The sequence below is a fragment of the Pholis gunnellus genome (assembly GCF_910591455.1).
Source record: "Pholis gunnellus genome assembly, chromosome: 14".
In the NCBI taxonomy this organism is placed as follows: domain Eukaryota; kingdom Metazoa; phylum Chordata; class Actinopteri; order Perciformes; family Pholidae; genus Pholis; species Pholis gunnellus.
The window spans coordinates 8,678,136-8,696,530 of NC_136541.1; the positions used below are offsets into that span (position 1 = coordinate 8,678,136).

General features: G+C 42.1%; 3 protein-coding genes across 3 annotated transcripts; 2 read left to right on the forward strand and 1 right to left on the reverse strand.

Annotated features, from left to right (window-relative positions):
• LOC306706043 (uncharacterized protein) lies at positions 1–776 on the forward strand (the record flags this gene model as incomplete). Its single annotated transcript, XM_079172954.1, has 1 exon — positions 1–776. Exon 1 carries the CDS (start codon positions 21–23, stop codon positions 774–776), a length of 756 nt encoding a protein of 251 aa, XP_079029080.1. The 5' UTR covers positions 1–20.
• A 376-nt stretch (positions 777–1,152) lies between these two features.
• ndc1 (NDC1 transmembrane nucleoporin) lies at positions 1,153–9,555 on the forward strand. Its single transcript, XM_079172625.1, has 18 exons — positions 1,153–1,289; positions 2,643–2,763; positions 2,847–2,948; positions 3,588–3,762; positions 3,845–3,980; positions 4,233–4,341; positions 4,532–4,583; positions 4,708–4,840; positions 5,341–5,433; positions 5,520–5,601; positions 5,739–5,900; positions 5,981–6,241; positions 6,563–6,675; positions 7,117–7,167; positions 7,749–7,812; positions 7,914–8,014; positions 8,383–8,543; positions 8,639–9,555. Exons 1-18 carry the CDS (start codon positions 1,251–1,253, stop codon positions 8,700–8,702), a joined length of 2,019 nt encoding a protein of 672 aa, XP_079028751.1. The 5' UTR covers positions 1,153–1,250; the 3' UTR covers positions 8,703–9,555.
• A 419-nt stretch (positions 9,556–9,974) lies between these two features.
• dcaf8 (DDB1 and CUL4 associated factor 8) lies at positions 9,975–17,066 on the reverse strand. The gene is made up of 13 exons (XM_079173725.1): positions 16,834–17,066; positions 16,284–16,346; positions 16,080–16,175; positions 15,202–15,851; positions 14,893–15,033; positions 14,636–14,730; positions 14,306–14,416; positions 14,006–14,136; positions 13,317–13,424; positions 13,034–13,164; positions 12,640–12,759; positions 12,416–12,532; positions 9,975–12,023 (listed from the first exon to the last, which is right to left on the reverse strand). Exons 2-13 carry the CDS (start codon positions 16,318–16,320, stop codon positions 11,916–11,918), a joined length of 1,845 nt encoding a protein of 614 aa, XP_079029851.1. The 5' UTR covers positions 16,321–16,346; positions 16,834–17,066; the 3' UTR covers positions 9,975–11,915.
• Positions 17,067–18,395: the final 1,329 nt, after the last annotated feature.

Genomic DNA, 18,395 nt, shown 5'->3' on the forward strand with positions numbered 1-18,395 from the left:
AAAGAAAATCTTGCCATAGGATGGCCACTTCAAATGGGAAAGGGGAGAAAGTGTCCAAATTTGAGACATTGAAACTTTTGGAGAAATGCAGAAAGGAAAAAGATGATGCCATGCAGAGAGAAAGTGTTCTCAGAGAGAAACTCCGACAGTATGAGTCGAGGATACGTTCAACTGAGGCTGTGAGACAGAAACTGAAGGGCTTGACTATGGACAACAAGGAGCTGAGGAAACAAGTGAAGGCTCTTCGTACCGAGATTGGACTTGAGAGCAGCCCTAAATTCAATGGAAAGACCACAAAGGACATAATCAATGACTTTCATGAAAAGGACCGTGAGTGCAGTTCCCTGGTGGAGAAGACTGGGAAACTGAGTCTGAACATTGATGTTTTGACTTCAGAGTTGGCCAATACAGTCACCTCTAAAACACTTCTAGAGGATCAAGTTCAATCATTGCAGCAAAATCTCAAGGATATGACAAATAATCAACGCCGCTTGCTGAAGTTGTGGGAAGACAAGAAGGTCCAAAGGGAGCAGCTTGCCCTCCCTGCAATTGTCCAGAAACCTGTGCAGAAGCCATTCGTCCACAAAGCAGTTCAAACCGAGATGTCCGTCAGTTCATCCCAAAAGCTTCCAGCCAATGCCTTTGAGACCAAGCCATTCTCTCGGGACAATGATACAACAGTTTTGGATAAACACAGTTTTCCGACCTATGGGAATGGCTTTCATCATGACAAGAAAGCTTTCATGCATGATGAAACAAAAGGAATAAAGAATTGACTCGACCCATTGACTGATATTCACTCACATTCTGTATTGCGAAAGTAAAGCTGAGATACTTTTTAATTAATGTTATTTCTGACTTTTTAGTGCCTTGTGTAATTTGATTCTGTGATAATGTAGTTATTTCAGTATTTGTGTAACTAAACCTAACTTTATAGATCAACATTTAACTGAAGCAGCTTTTCAAAGCTATTGTTTGTGAGCTTATTCCGTTTAATCAAGCGCGCATTGGCCGTACTGCCTGACTGACATTTATACATATTTTTGTTGTTGTTAAATAAGTTAATTAAACTAAATTCGGGTGGCTGTGATACTGCCAAAAGGCAGGAACACGGACAACTTTTTATCGGGGTCCTTCAAGGGTCCTTTGAATGCATGTGGCGCGATATGGGAAACGGTGGAAAATAGTTTGACAGCAGGAGAGCCGAAGAGATTCTTGTCGTTGTTTGGCTCTCCATTTATCCAAGCAACATGTTTTCTACAGAGCAAAGTTGCTGGTTTGTCCGCAAGGTGAGTCTTTAAACTTAATTCTTCTTTCATGAAAGAGAAGACGTGTTGCGGGTGCTAGCGTGCTAACTTTAAGTAGCCTGTCTGTTTATGCTAGTTCATCGGTAGCGTAGCTAATATATCTTTCAGAGAAATACAAAAACAAGTTAAAGAACACGATAAATGCAACAGTCTTGCACAATATATGAGCTTAAAATGTTACTCGCGTTATACAGAAAAAAACCGGAGCAAAGAAAAAATAGAAAGAATTATCAAGAGCAGATTACGTTAACGTTAGCTGTATAATACCTGTACTTATACAGCTTCTTTCCCACTAATCTTTGACATAATGGTGAGTTTTTTTAGAGAGAAATTAGCCAAATCAAGCAAAGAATAATGGGTGTCCGTTAGTCACTTTTACGAGTGACCCATCTTAATCCAATTTAAGATCATACAAGTGAACAATTCTGAGTGCGTTTTCATCATACCCAAGTCTGGTTTCCTTTCAAACATGTAAGATATGTAACAACAATTCAGATGCTCTATAGTTTCTACCGCAGAATAATAATACCTTTTATTTATAGGGCACCTTTTTAAAAACAGAGTTTACAAAGTGCTTTGACAGACGAAGCAATACAACAGAAAGCTCAACAGTGAGGAATAACAAGGCAAGATAAACTAGTTAAACCCTGATAAAACAGGACAATAGATGAAACTAATCGATGCGATAAAAATACACGAATAAACAAACAAAATTGAAACAAAATAAAGCAGCAAAGCAACAACATACGCCAATATGTAAATGATTTAAAAGAGAAGAACAGATAATAAAGAGAATACAACAAAAACACCTGGGGCTGCAGATTATTACTTTTATTAGGACATTCTGTGCCTAATATTTTCTTAATTAGTCAAGGGATCGTTTAACCTGTTAAATGTCAGAAAATAATTAACGCTGCCCATCACTTAAGTTTTAAACTGGATGTAAAATGCACTGACTGGATAAACATCACATCAAATTTGGATCCTTTTTTTGTTTGTTTACATTTTCAGAAACAGGATCTTTTAACTCAAATATATATATTTTTTTCCTCATGGTGGAGTGATGAACACGACCAACTAAGTATTGATTAAACTGTTACTGCGTTTCATATCACCCAGGTTTACATCTCAGATCTTGGGAGTAGGCAATGTTGGAACAGGGTTTTAAAGAGAAAAGAGATGAAAAGTCTGCAAAAATATCTAGAGAGGCCTTTTGGAATCGGTTTTTATAACATATTGACAACTAAGAAGCAGAATACGTTGTCTGTTTAGCCACTGCTCTGTAAAGATGGGTTAAAGATTTATGTATCTAATAATGACGACTGCTCTTTTCAGGTGATTTGCTGGAGAGCGGTGGCCAGTATTGCTTGGGCTGTCCTGTTGTTGCTACCCATCACAGTGGTTTTTGTAATCCTCAGCAGGTTCAGTCTGCTCCACCCCATCCAGACCATATCCGGTCAGTCACCACGTTCATTGTGAGATTTGACTCTTCATCAGTCTGAAGTTGTGTGAATCTCACTGTGTTTTTCTTACATGCAGAATGCCTGTCCTTCTTAACGTGTGCAAGTGCCATCTTCTCATTGATCCTGCTGTGTGGAGTGATCATCATGGTGGGGTTCCTGAACCTGGAGTATTATACAGGTAGGTGGCAGATAACTGCAAATGTATATTAAATATTTCCTTGATTGACAAGGTCCTCCAGTCTCTGGTTTAGTAGGTGTTCAGTTTATCAGAGCAAAGATGCATTACATCAGCTTATCAGTTCAGAGTTTATGTGTGTGATGATGCATCATCTTATGTTTGGTGTATCTAACAATACGATCTGGAAGAACTGAATTAAACTGCTCCAAAATCAAATCGCACAGACCAAAACGCTGGCGATACACGTCTGGCACCAGCTCATACACCTTAAGCGCCGCAGGGTTTATTTAGAGTAACTCGAGCTAACCTCAAGACTCAAAAGATGAATAAGCTTCCTGTGCTTTTCCCTGAGAGGACACACTGAAGCATTATCACACTGTAGCCTTACCTACACATTCAAACAGCAAGAAGAAAGTGTTTGGATCCCTCTCAATAAATGGGGACAACAAGTAATTTTTGTATTTTATTGTTACAAATCTGTCTTTTAATTAATCATTACATATTAGCACTATTTTACACACAGTATAATCCTAGCCAAATCAATCAATATGACGCTTACATTGCAAATTGTTTGTACACCGTGGCACATATGCCAGCCTTTGGTTGTAACTGGTCGTTTTTTTTTCTGTTTCTCTTCAGTCATCCCAACTATTGCATGCTCAAAAATCGCCCTGTTGGGTCAGCTGCTCCACCCTCGTCAGGTTGTCAACTCCCTGGCCCACTGCATCATGGGAATAATCGTGGCCTGGTGTTGTGCTGTCACTATCGGGGGCAGATATGAGACGATCGGCTACCCTTGCACACAGGCTGATGGGTGAGCAGCTGTCACGTACAACTCGTCGCGTTGAGCCTTCCCTGCTTCATCCTCAGTCTAATTTCCTCAATTTGTTTTTCAGCACTGACGGTTCCCCTCAGATGTGTCTGAATGAATATCACCTCTTCCTTCTGCTGGCTGGAGCCTTTGTTGGCTTCTCTCACAGTCTGCTTGGCGTGATCTACAACATGAACTACGTCTCTTTTCACACTGTTCAGGTATGGGGTTGTAATCACTCAATCAAAAAATACATCAGTGGTCGCTGAAGACACACCTGGCTCAAAGACTGCCATTTGCTTTCATTTAGAATCTGTGTTTATTTTAGATCAACATGCACACTGACAGTGTTGTAAGCCCTGTTATCTCCAGTTACACAGGCTCGCCCAAACTTAAGAAAAATACAATAACTGGCACCTTTTTAAATGGTGGATGATGATCGTTGATGTTAACCCACTGTTATTTTCCCCCAGCAATACAAATACCTTCGCTTTAAAGGATCCCTACCTTTGGTGGTGAAGTGCAGCGCCGCTCAAGCACTTTACTCTGTCAGGAACTACATTGTTGTGTATTTCTTTTTGGGTAAGTGATCTCTGTCGACAAAGGAAACTTCAGTAACACAGAGCTCTTATAACAAACTGCTGTAAGAGTTAAAACTTCCATGATCTTCTCCCAAAAAGTCTCTTTTATTTATTGTTGTTTTTATTTTGTTCTTGATCTTTGCTGCACAAAGTTGTTTGAGGTGATGGACAAAATATTTTATTATTAACAGGATACATTCCAAAAGCATGGATTTGTAAAACACTGAATCTTCATTTGAACAGGTCAGTATCGATTATGTTTTTTTTTAAATACAATACAATCTGTACAAACAAAATGACTTGCAGGCGCACCGTGCTGCTTCCTGGCCTGCATTCATGTATTCATGTCTGTGATCTCCACCTCCAGCTCTGTCCACCCTCTGGACAGCGTAGCTGGACTGCTGGACCTCTCCCTGCTCTACCACCAGTGGATCAGTGCCAGCTTCCTTCTCTTCACGTGGCACATCACACTGCTGCTTTTTAGGATATTTGTCACTGAGGTATGTCAATCAATAACAGACAAAATGTATAAACATCCCTAATATTGAAAAACCAAAGGTCTCACGGTGCTGCTGAAGTACAATCTCTACACATTTCCCTCTCTGTTTCCCTTAACTTGTAATAAGTTCTGTTTTTCTGTCAATCAACATTTAATTTACCAGACTTGAGCACATCCAAAGGCTAAAGATTACTCGCAGTGCCAGCTGGCCGTGGTGACCACCATACAATTGCATGGACTTGGCCCAGTTCTGACAATCGCAGCTTATTGCCAGTTTGTGACTGTAATTGGCTTAAAAGTACAGTGTTGTGTTGCAGAGACGACTTCCGTTTGCTTTTTAATTATTTAGAGACACTAGGGGGCAATGTTGTCATTGCTTTGAGTTCTCAAGTATCTGAAAAGCACCAGACCAGAGCTCATCTCACATATTCAATTAAATGCACACTTGAGGAGTGAGACTTTTAAGATGATGTCATCCACTTTATTTCCTGTTATCTGCAGGTCTACAGTTTTCCTGTGCAGTCATCCTTTACTGAAGATGCCCATCAGTGTCTTCCTAAAGTTCTAACGGACAAGCAACCAATGATATTGAAGGTAGATAACATGCATGATTCTCCTCTTCTTTGTGCTCACTGCTGATCACATATGGGTGTTGTAACTTGTCTTTTCCCAAATTGTAGTTCCTAGCTCTGCAGGACTTGGCTCTGCTGTCTCAACACTCCCCATCAAGACGCTGTGAGGTCTTCGGTCTGAGTCTGCCAGGTCTGTCTTCTTGTCTACACAGACAAGTGGTCCTTGCTTGAGCGGTCACTGATTGACTATTTGCAAAAAAAACAATACACTCTGCATAATCAGATTGTATTTATACATAATTAGCTTTTCATTCTCGTCTTTCCCAGGTGGTCATCCTCACAACTGGAACGCCATCACTCAGGAGTGTCTGTCTCTGCTGGCTGATCTGACCCAGAGACTCATAGCCTACCATGACACTGTAGCAACCAATGGCAGGGCCAAATCTCTGTCTACTGGGAGTGACAGGAAGACCTCATCTGAGACGTCAAGTATGTTGTTTTAAAACATAATTACATGTCATTATTTATGCCCAGTTCCCTTCATCATTTCATTGGTTTCTTTCTTAAAGTAACCTCATGCCCAGAAGATCTGATGAGCCCGAGGCCCACTTTACTTATGAAGACTCCCGCTTCCGTCTTTGCACGCTCCATTGTCGGCCCCCCACAGAGCCCTCTGACGGCACCATTCACTCCTGACCTGGACAGCCCGTTTGCTTCTCCCGCCCTGCGCCGGCTCACTGCTCCTATGGACCAATTCTCGCCAGGGTTTGGCACGGTGCAAAGCCCACACATCATGAGGAGAGCCCCAAAGCTCTGGTCCACCCCCACAGGTGAGAGGAGGCTCAGATCAAACAGACACTTAAAGGTCCAATTTTAGCCGGTAAAAGATAAGTTTAACCTCGTTTGATCTGTTTCGTTATAGCTCTGAAACTAATGTTGAGTCAATTTTGAGGTGTATTTTGTACTTTTTCTGTATTCTGTGTTTATTCACCTCAAATGACTGAACAGAGATTTTGGAACGTCTGGTATGGCATGATGTCGACTTATAGGTCAGGGTATCATTGCATAAGTTCAGTAGCAGATGGTTGATTAGTAGATATGAGCTTTTTTTTGCTTGTTCCCACTTATTTACTTGGCGTCTCTCTGTGCAGACTCACAGGTCAATGGCAGTCCCCCCGCATCCCCTGCCTCAGTTCCCAGTCCCAAGCAGGAGCCGTCCAAACCAAGTCGCCTGGCTCTGTTTCTCCAGAACAGAAAAGATCAGGTACTTCAATATTCAATGGATATACTAATGTGTTTATACTGCATTGACTAAAGGCTTTTCATACTTAACATTTATTAACATTGGGCAAACAATAGTTGCCATACAGAGGGGTTGGTCTTGTCTGATGTTATGCAGTGATTGGCTAGCAAGTGCACATGTTTGAAAATGGACAAAGCCAATCCCCTCTGTGCTGGCAGAGCAATAAGATAGAAGGAGTGTCAACTTAATTAAGAACCTCCTTGTAGCCTGGTTACTGAGGATTACCTCTGCTTTACAATGTAACCGTCACATTATCTGCCTTTGTTCTGGTGGAGTGTTTGTCCATCTTTGTCATCGTTGTTGAGCCCTCTGTTAAGTCTATAAAGCCATTATTTCTATACGTGTGTTACATTTTGCTGTGTCGTTTTGAAAGCAAAACAACTTTATACTTGTCTCATTCAGGTTAGACATTTCTTGGCCAAACGCGTGCTGATAATGTATTTGTTTAACAAGGTAAGGCTGTGTGGCATGTGCATGCTGTCGTCTTTAGACACCGAGGGGCTCCCTGCATGCTCTCATCTGACACCGTAGATTTCCTTTTAGTTTTACTAAACCTAACAACCTCACCCTCCAAGCATCACTAATTCACCTCCTGTATCTGGGCTCAGTTGTGCACACATTACTAATGTAGCTCTTTTCCAGTCCCCCTAGCTGTTACGATACAATGTTACTAATTACTTTAAAAGCTTGTTTTAAGGAGTTGTGTAACCTACTTGTCTTGACTATAAAAACTGTTGTTTGTACCATTAAATGTTGAGAAATCTTGTTATATCAGGAGTGTGAGGTGCTGATGAGTTTATCGCCACCAGATATTGTGCTTGTGTTGCACTATTTCCTATTTGTAGAAACTAGTTTGGTTAGTCTGCTTCGCTTCCTGAGGGTCACGTATCTTCCGTTGATCACACATGCATGTTGTGATGTAGTCTCATTCAAACCTGTCCAATCCAACAACTTCCTGATTCATCAGTCTGCTGTAAAGATGCATTTGTCTTGTTCAGTAGAAAGCTCGTACAAGTTAACATTGTCTCTTACAGCTTCCGGAAGCTTCCAGTCAAGCTCTGTTTGCAGACAGCCAGGCTCACATCTGGGCTTTAGAAGGTGGGAAGAGATGTTGGTCTTGATTTTCATTTGATACGGATGCGACCTGTCCTTGTTGATGCAACATGTACATTATTATCTCCTCTAATATCCTCCTGCAGGGCTGTCATACCTTGTTCAAGCCTCCTTCTCAGAAGACCAGTTTGGTGTTGTACAGACTACATTACCCAGCATTCTCGGTTGCATGCTGGTCTTACAAGAGGTAAGCTGTAATGGTTTACTGCAGCCACCCTGAGAGCACACGTGGGCGCAGCGACAATGATTACATTCATTTCCTAGCCCAGCTGTATTGTAGAGGGGCGAGTTCATCTAAATCACGATAAAACATTGTTCCTTTATCCACATGGTAGAAACTCTGGTGGGTCAGCCAGATAAGCAAGAGTTTCTCTGTATCTGTGCAACATTCAGTTATCGACATTTGTATTGATTGACTTTAAAGTGCCCTGAAGTGTTTTTGCATGTAAATGACGAGAAGCGGAGAATTGTACAGATGCTGTACGACGTAGTGACACAGACACAACATCCCTTCACCCACTGACGGCAGTTGTTTCCTGTCCTCCTCGTTTTCAGGCAGTAGATCGACACTTCAAGCTGCCTCATGCCTCCAGTAAGCCCGTCAGGTCGGCCAGCAGCATGGGAGAATCCACTCACAAAACACTGCGCTTTGCTCTCAGGGCCACTCTCAAGACTGCCATCTACAGGATAACAACGACTTTTGGAAATCACTTAAAGTAAGGCCTGTCATTAAAATTGACTTTCTTCAAATCCTCAAAATAATAATCATACGTAGAGTAATTTTTTGTATGTATTTTTTTTAAATCCTTAGTGCTGTTCAGATGTCTGCAGAGCACCGGAAAAGATTGCAGCAGTTTCTGGAGTACAAGGAATAACACAACTGTTGTGCTGTCAGATTCTTATTGTGATGTGTGTGTATGCGCGTGTGTGCACACATGAGCATAATTGAGGCAACAAGTGAAAGCCCATGGTAGTGCCTCTTTTAATATTTATGTCTGCACGATGTCATTGCGGATTGTATCTGATAGGCTAGATCACGTCTCCGACACGAGGGCTTCCTGCCCAACTGACAGACTGAAACAGGTTGGAAGCTGTTTCCTCCTGTGTTTGAGAGAATTAAACTAGCTCACTGTACAGATAAGCAACTCATTCCAAAGGATATTTGCTTTATTTGTATTACAAGGAAGCCATCTCAGGTGATCATATTTGACTTTCATGAATTGGGATGAGTTGTAAAGGGCTATTTGCGCTGCATCGGTTCTAAATTATGTACATGTTCAGGCTGTCTTATGGAATTCCTTACCGTGTGACTTCAAAGCATTTTGCATTTGTGGTGAGTGAGACGGATAGTATGCGAGGTCAGAGTGATGAGAAAGAAGCTGTGTTCTCTTTAGTTTCACAGGTGTCTGAAATGTGTTCTGGAAATATATTTTTTTTTTACTACTGGTTTTGTTCTAAACACCAGCCTGGAGAACTAGTTTACTGTAATCTGTCAGTTCAGGTTCTCCAACTAGAAAATACACCACAGTCAGATTTACTGATCAGACACCACTGTTTGTACATGTCAACTATTTGTTTGTTTGTTTTTGTTCATGTGAAATAAGGCTCTTTCATGTCAGATCAAGGATGGAGATTTTGGTGTGACTGGCAACAAGTGTGGGGAATCTGCCAACAAGTATTGAGTTTAAATTCCCACTCGGAGACCTGTTAAATAAAAACATCATGTTAAGATCATTCGGCAGCTTGTTTTTTCATTTATTGGCTGAAACAAGCCGGTCTTAAATGATCTTCTGCTTCCAGAAATTTTAATAAGGAAAGAAATGTAATGCAAGAGGTCGTGGGGGGGCATTGCTTGAAGTCAATTTAGAGACTTTGATTTTTTTTAAATCTGTCTTTTCTCAATTGCAATATGAAATCACTTTAACAAATAATGGCAAATATCAATAACTTGAATTCTCACTATTAGTGTGAGCTGTCAGAAACTGCAACGTTTAAGTGAATGTTTCTGGAATTCTGCTAAACTGGTGACAAAAGTCTCCACAGATAAAGAATAGGAGCTCTTATGGCAATCAAGCAATAAAATCATGAATACGTTATGTTACAACAATACAACACAGAATCAGACCATGAAATGACAACATCAAGAGCACTGTCTTTTTGTTTATTGCACGAATCGTACACATTTCCAACTTAACTGGTAGAATGCAATATTAGGCAGTGGACAAAAAAATTGTTCATCAAACGCCTTATGTATACAAGATGCCAAAAATAGCCAGTGGGAAAATCTGGATTTAACTGTCTCAAATGATGGATGAATATCTAGAAAGGAAACGGTCTTGATTTTTTTTCTTTTCTTGAACAAGAGAATCATAACTTTAATACTCGACAGCTGTTCTGCTCACAGAAGGATGTCATTCACAAAAAGGAAAAACTGAAGAAAAATGGTGCCTCAAGTCAACTCTTTTTCTCTGGATTTTAAAAGTACTTTGTCCTCATATAGAATATAAACCTCTGCATCAATACCAATCAAATGTTTTGACATCTTTTTTTTTTCTCTTCTTTTGAAGTCAAACAGCATTTGCTAAAGTTGTTTTTACAGTTTTAATATATATTTATATATGTACATATAAATTCAACTAACTAGAGTTCTCATAGAAAATGAGAAAAGCTGGACTTCATCGCTCTCACACAACAAATTACTGGCAAGCATATTGACCCTGCCCCCTCCCCCCCCCCAGTCCTCCTCTTTGAGTTGTCATGGTGTTCAAATGTTTGTTTGAAAGACGTCGTTCAGCTATTGATTTGACACCGCTAGCGTCGCAGAGGCATTTTCAGGAACCACGTGGTTATTACTCCAATCTCAATTAGCACACAAGCAATTGTTTAAATTGGGATTTGATCCAGGTCGGTTCTGGCTCTTTAAAATGATTAAGTTCACCAACAGAGCCCCACATCAAGCATTACCCGATGCACATGCTGAACACCATCCAAGATTTCCTGTCAAAGATGGAGAGTCAGGGAGGAAGAAGAGGGGGCGCAAAGGCTGGTGGAAGCAAAAGAAACCTCCTCTTCCTCAGTCAAAAAAAACATTTTAGTGCAAAATATCTCCCCACTCAAAAAAAAAGAAATCTAGAAGAATAAACTAAACTCCACTGTGGGGTCTCCAATGAAGGATACAACAGCCCCCCCCCCCCCCCAAGTCACACACTCAGTGCACATTTTGTCTGTGTCTCAAACTAAAGCGTCCCTGATTCAAAGTGCACTCAGTAGTGAGGGGGAGGGTGATGTAGAGAGGAGGGGAGGGAGTAGCATGTCGGGTGATGCAGCATGTAGGGATTTAGTAGTCCTTGGAGAGAAAGCGTGTGAAAAAAAAATGCAACTAGCTGCACAAGCTCGGGGCAGGTAATCAGTATGAGGCTGGGGCGATGCAGTTGGGGGGGGAGACACTGTGGGTGTCCCTCTACCAGTTCAGATCTTAAAGGAAGTCACATTTAGGGGATGGGTTGATGGTATGATTCTAAGCCCTTGCTCCCTGCTGAACCCCATCAGCACAGAGAGCTCAAGAGCAAGAGGTGTGTCACTACGAGAGAGGGGGGGAGGGGTGCTGGTGATGTACAGCTTCCTACACGGTGCCTACAGAGGAGGTGCCTTAAACACACACACACACACACACACACACACACACAGCACATTGTTCTGGGGCTAGACAGAGCATATAGATAATGTATGCACAAGCAGGGGCCCTCCGAGTGGTTTATAGGGACGCAAGCGCGCACTAAACCTCTTTGTACAATTCTCAAAAATCAGGATTCTGGAAGTGTGTACGCGGTCTGTAGTCGTCATTTGCACACTCACAACTGATGGAAAACCAGGCGTTAAGCTCCGTCACTCTGCTTCAAAAGTATGTTTAATTTAGTGTGTTTGTATCCGTGACTTTGTATGTGTGTAAAAAGAAAACAAAAACAAGTCTGTGGCTCGTCAGTGTGCCAGTGTGTCAATAGTTTGCCTATGTGCCTCAATTCAAGGGCAATAAATGTATGTGTATGTTTGTATGTATGTCTAAGTGTGTGCGTGTGCGTGTGTGTTGCTCAGGAGGACATGCACTGGACGTGGTCTGGACCTCCTTCCTCTTCATCAGAGGAATCTGGAGAGCTCCAGGACTCATCTGTGTCTGTGTCTGCACCCTCACGGCGGGCCTGCATCAAAGACACAGAATATGTAAACATCTTGTCAACCTGGTCCTTCATGTTACAAATCAAACAAATCAAAATTTTCAGTGCTAAATTACCAGTGTAATCCAAGAGTAATACCAACTGCATGCTTTTTAAAGGGGCACTCCAGCAATGTAGTATTACCTTTCCATAAAACTGGGGGACTCGCAAAGCCCAGATTAAAAAAAAGAAGAAGAATCAAAGCAGAGTCAAAAATATCTTTACCTTTAGACAAACTCTGGATCCTAAATGTCCGGTATGTAACCAATAGGATATATTTTTATTTTTTTGTTACTACCTGTCTGGTAGTGGTTTCAACTCCACGCCCGAAAACATAGTGAACAAATGCACGTTTGTCGGAGAGTTCGGGAGCTCACCCTCTGAGGCCGTCTGTTCCTCATGTGTCTCATCAGGAACCACAGCAGCTGGGTGTCGTACTGGTCACCGTGGCGCACACTGTCTTCATCGCGCTCCCGCTTGTTTTTCTTCATCACCTTGACAAACCAAAGGAACGTGTGAATTTGGCGAACAGGAGCATGCAACCCACAATAGACCAATCCCATGAACCTCCTGGCAGAGATAATGGAGCAGAATAGAATACCTCTTTTAGGCCCTTGAGTCCTGTGGGGCTTTCAGCTGTGGGGGCCCACAGTTTGATGTCGTGGTCCAGCCCACTGGTGGCCATACCTGGAAGATTGGGGTGTGGCTCCAAACAGTTCACCTGTAGTTGCCGAGGGTGGAGATAATGACTGAGATTAACAAAATGAAGATGGCCGAAGTTTTAAAAACAATATTGTTAAGACAGATGTCTCAAGAGACAAAAATACAACCAGTACAAGTGGGTTTTATCAAAATAAAATTTGGAACGGAATACAATGAACACTAAGAAAAAGAGATTACAGAAGCATTAATAATCAATAGTTGTTGTTTACAGCCTATCCTAAGTCATCTTTGAACCCGACAAAGATAGGTCATTCCCCCTCTCTTTGACTCACCACTCCTCCCCTGTCTCCCTCCATAAATTGGACGATGCGAGCAGAGTACTTGTCCCACAGGTAGATGTGCCCGCAGTCACTGCCGCTGACCACAAACTCACTGCACGGCCCGTAGAAGTTCACCCCCTTCACTGTGAGAGAGAGAGAGAGGCGAAGATGAGGGAGGATGATACAGTGTTCGTCTGTGTGGTAACCAGAATCTCTCTGCAGCTGTATACTTTAAGAAAAAAGGACTCCATAAGATTACATTTTGAAATAAATTGTTGGGAACTAAATAGAACACCTGTTGCGTTATTGCGGTGTCCCTTGTATCTCCGGCGATAGTCTGCCCCATCACTGTGGTTGGAGTCAAACAGGTAGATGTCCTCATCATTGTAACTGACCAGGAGCTCTGCAGACAAAAAAGAGGTCAAACAGTCTTTTGTTAATTCCCTTTAATGCCATCAAGGCAGAAGATGGTCTGAACTTTTTTCTTTTTTAGATATTCAGACAAGTTCAGCTAAATTGTTGATCTCAGAAAAATTGATTTTTATTGGACATAAGTAAATTCCTGCAATTGGCTCTAAATCTGTAAAGTTCTGCAAAGATGCGAGCACACACATGCTTTATTAGAATAGACCCCATTCTGTTTGAGTGTCCCTGATATTGCATTGTGGTTACATCAGGAAGGCTAACGAGGGCAAAAGTTTGGGCGTTTTAAGACATTGAAACAAGCATGCAGGATTCACAACTTTCAATATTTCTAAAAGATGTTCATTACAGAAGGAGAAATTAGGGGAGGATAAGCCAAATTAATTCAAAGATAAATGTGAAACAGTTGATTGCAAGGAAATGAAATCATGCTATGGGGTATTCAGTTATTTCCATACACACTGCATGCAAGCTGTTACATGTCTTTATTTCCGCTGTGCTCATGATAGGGAAATCTAAATGTCATGTTTTTAGTGCTTTAAACATAAAGTTTTTTTTTACCTGTGCCATCATGACTGTACACGAGGCAGGTTATGTTGGTTTTGGACTCACTGGATACCAGATGTGAAGGACAAAACTTTTTCAGCACACCATTGTTATCATTCTCATTGATCTTCCTCTGGTCATAGATCCTACAGAGGGTGAGGAGAAGAGGAAGTGAGAAAAGAAAAAGGAATTCAGAAGTAACATCTAAGAGACAGTAAGCAACAATTTCAAATATTATTGTACGATTTCCATTGGATGCCATTTTGCATTAACAGTGAAATAATCAGCATTAGCACCACAACTTGAGCTTCATACCTCACATACTGGTCTCTACCGCCCACAGCAAACTGGTGTGTCTTTGCTGGGTTGACAAATATGGTGTACAGCCCCACTTTTTTATCTCCTTCCTTTACAACCACCAGTTTACTGCCACACAAATTTAACAAAGGAGACAGAAAAACAAGAATATTACCTCTGGAAAGGCGGAATTATGGCAAACACAGGAAAACTGGCAAAGAGGAATGTATGAAAAAGTGGATGTCCACCAGCACTGAACGAAAGACAGGAGATTTGCGCAACAACAATACAAACTGCCAGAGGTGACTGAATTTGAACTTGGCAAACTTTAATAATAGTATCACTCACTTGGCAGGACGGTCCAGACGCAGGTCAATACCAAACACCACGGCATCCTCTCCAGCGGACAGAAAGGAGCAGGGGGAATCGGGCTCAAGGGCCAGCTGGAACAAAAACAAGTAGAAACAAGAATTACCACATAGCGATTATATGGCTCCGCAAACCAGCCAAGGTGCAGTTCACTTCCAGTTCTGACCAAAATGTCATCGCATCATCATTCTATCCAATTAGACATTCATATACACATACGGTACACAGACACTCACCTTGTGTGCCGCCCCTTTGTGCTGTGCGACCCGTTTGGTGTTCTTGCAGCGCTGTGTGGCAGAGAGCTCGGCCACTCGGATCTGACCATCTCGAGCACACATGGCCAAGGTGGAGTCTCCACTGTGAGGCAGGAACTTTGCCTATGTAGATCAAGGGCAGGGAGAAGAGAAGAAGTCTCTGACCACAATAGTCACTTTGATTAGCCACTCACTCAGTCACTTCAATCCGTGTCTATCATTTACTAGAGATAAACATGAAGTAATCACTAGCCCTCATTGTTAAATCAAGGATTCTTTGTTTCCCCTTACCTGAAAGACATTGCTCTTGTGGCCACTGTCAAACTCCAGCTCAGCACGGCGGACAGCCCAGTCCCAGATAACCACTCGCAGGTCGTCGCTGCCCGAAGCCAGGCGTGTGCCCGAGGGGTTGAAGTGCAACGTGTTGACGCAGCCCGTGTGCCTCTCCAGTCGGCCCTGGAGCTCCAGCCTCTGCACGAGGCCACGGGCTCCACACACACGCCTCACAAACTGGTGCGAGTCCTTGCCGATCTCCCTCGAGCGCAGCGAGGGTATCGCCCGCCATATAGGGCCACGCAGGTCACAGAGCTCTGCTCCCAGCCAGGCCTCCATAGCCTCATCGTCGTCTTCGTCATCATCATCTTTCTGTTCTTCTTCGTCGTCGTCGTCGTCGTCATCCTCATCTGAGCTGGTGGAGTGATTGGTGCCACCGCCAGGTCTATTCCTCTTTCTAGCGGCCCTTTTCCCACCATCTTTATCCTTCGCCCTCTCCCGTCTGCCTCCCTCACTCTCTCTTTCACCGTCCTCCGTCAGGGAGTAAAGACCGCTGCCATCCATGCTGTCTGTGTCTTCCTCCTCCTCTCTCTCTCTGTTTCCCCCCATCTCTCCATCCACATCGGACATTGGCTTGTCTCCAGATGCCTCTCCTGTGTCTTTGGGAGCTACAGAAGTAAGGTAAGCCAGAGCCATGGAGGATGTTTAGACATTACCATCTCACTGGGAGATCCAACAAAAAGGTGTACAACTACTACTGTAAACTGTAGCACTGGTTCCTCTCAGTAAATACATATCCTTTTAAATATGAACAAAAATTAAAATACATATTGTAGCATTGTTTCCACCATATCAAAGTTAGCAGCATACGATTCATAAGAAATGAATGGGGTTACCATCTTGAGAAGAAGGCTGTGTTTGTCCCTCTTTGCTTCCAGAGGCGTCTGTCTCCTTGTGTTGATCTTCTTCTGGTTCTTTTTCTTCAGAGCCACCTGGTAAATCCAAACATGTCCTCTGATTAACTGTATGTCGAGCATGACCGCTCGCAAAGTTATGGTTAGCAGACATAGTCAGTTATTTTATTGCACTGATCCATTTACCGTTCAGCGCAGTGGATTTCCCGTCAGCCTCAGACATGATGTCTCCGTTTGTCCTGCGTCGACCTATGAACAGAAACAATATGTAGGTTGTTTATTCAGCAACAATAACAAGGGCTCAAATTAAGACAACAGAAAAACGTGTGTGCATCAGTGCGACGACACCATTGCTTGCACTCGCTGAACTGTTATCAAGCACCGACGCCGCACTGTGTGCCGCGAGGCACAATGTACCTGTCCACACTAGCAGCCAGGCTAATTGTACTGCCTGTCTCCCGCTGTCTGTCGTGACATAAACAAACTTACTCGCTTGGTAGCGGGCTCACAGGCCCGACTAATGCCGTATTTTGCTTTGTGGTGCTTAACAGTGCATTGTCCTCTGCAGTGCTCGACTACCCGACGCTGTTGTCAACGTGAGCTAATGCTAACTAGCCTGCGGTGGGCTAACCGATATTTAAACTAAATATTCCTGCTGAACAACCAAACGGCTGGTTATAAATCGAACAAGCAGCTAGCATTGCGTGTAGTGGCTAACTAGCATAGCTTGCGTTACCTCTACTCGAAGGCCCGACGAGGCGTACTTCTTAGTTTGGTCCTGATCTTTATTGCAGATTTATTTTTTTCCACCTGACTACTTAGCAATTGAGCTAACTTAAGTGCCTCGGCTAGGAGTTCTTTGACCGTAAATACACGACATTAGGAATGCGTGCATACAGCTTGTTTGTAAAAGACAGTCTATAAAGCGAGCTAACTGCGTTCGCACAAGGTTGACTGCTCTGTTTATGTTTTGACGGTTCAGTTTCTTTTTTTGGGGCTCCATTTCCGGTGTCGTGCTCGCTTCGTTTTTTTTTCTTCCGGAAGTTTACAGACGAGACGCGCGAGGCAAAATAATAATAACAATAATATTACTACTATTACTACTAATACTACTACTAATACCTATAATGATGTTATTATTAATAATAATAAATAATATAGATCACCATTGTTTAACGCTATAGTATCAAGTGTGAAGTTTAAGTGACTCATTTAATTTAACTGACCATTTTAATTCATCACTTTAGAATTTACTTTCTTAATGAACTATTTGCATCATTTATTTTACTTGGCTATGGCTCAGCGGCCCCTGGGGACTTCGTCCCATTCTCTGAGCAATATTGTAGGTATACATTGATTCAGGAATATGAGAAAATATTTGCACAAAACATAATAATTATGTTCTTTAAAGTAAACTAGACCTTCTCACCGTCTTCAAGACAGGACAGTGTGATGAAGCAATACAATAGCCTTGTCTTAAACCTGCTTTATAGATTTCTTTAGCCACTTGTAAACTAGGCATTGCCATATTATACCTTATAAAGTTGCCATGGAAAGGTAAGCAGTCTTTTTTTTCTTTGTACATTTTCATTGCAACCAACCAAAATGTTGATTAGAGTAGCTTTAAAAAAAATGTCACTCATTTTGTTGTGTTGCTAAAGGGCGGCTCAGAGTTGGAGCTGCTGGGCCCCTGAGCAACTTGTCTACCGTCAATGCTACATTTTTCTTCCTTCTATTAATAATGTCCAATTAACCAGTTCTTATCTAACCTAGGTGTCAGAACAAATCACGACTTAGTAAATCTGACAATACATTAGGTGTTTGTTTTGTATGGTGTTTGTGTAAGCAGTACTCTTATGTGTTTTACCCATAGCTTTTATCCCTCTAAGAGAGTGCTGCAGCTATGGCAGAGACTGACCTCAATTAATTTGTAGGGATCTTAACTGATGTAGACAGTACATCGGGTGGGTATTTGAATTGTATTTTAGTGTTTTTTTTGTATTTAAGTAATAAAGAGAGCATGTTTTCCTGCTTAGCTTACTCTTATACAAGTACAAATTCATGAGCTTGCTCATTGTCTGAGGAAACATCTGGCTCCGTCACTCAGTGTAAAACAAGATGGGATCCCCCAGCTTCCTTCCTGTGTTTATGTCATGGGCTTAATGACAGTGATCTATAGTAAATCCCATGCAAGGAGGATGTCCTTCTCCCTGTCCCTGTTAGATCCCTTGATTATTTACTATCTAACTTATAGAAACACAAGCTATACACAGCACAAAGAACTCATAGTCACCTGTC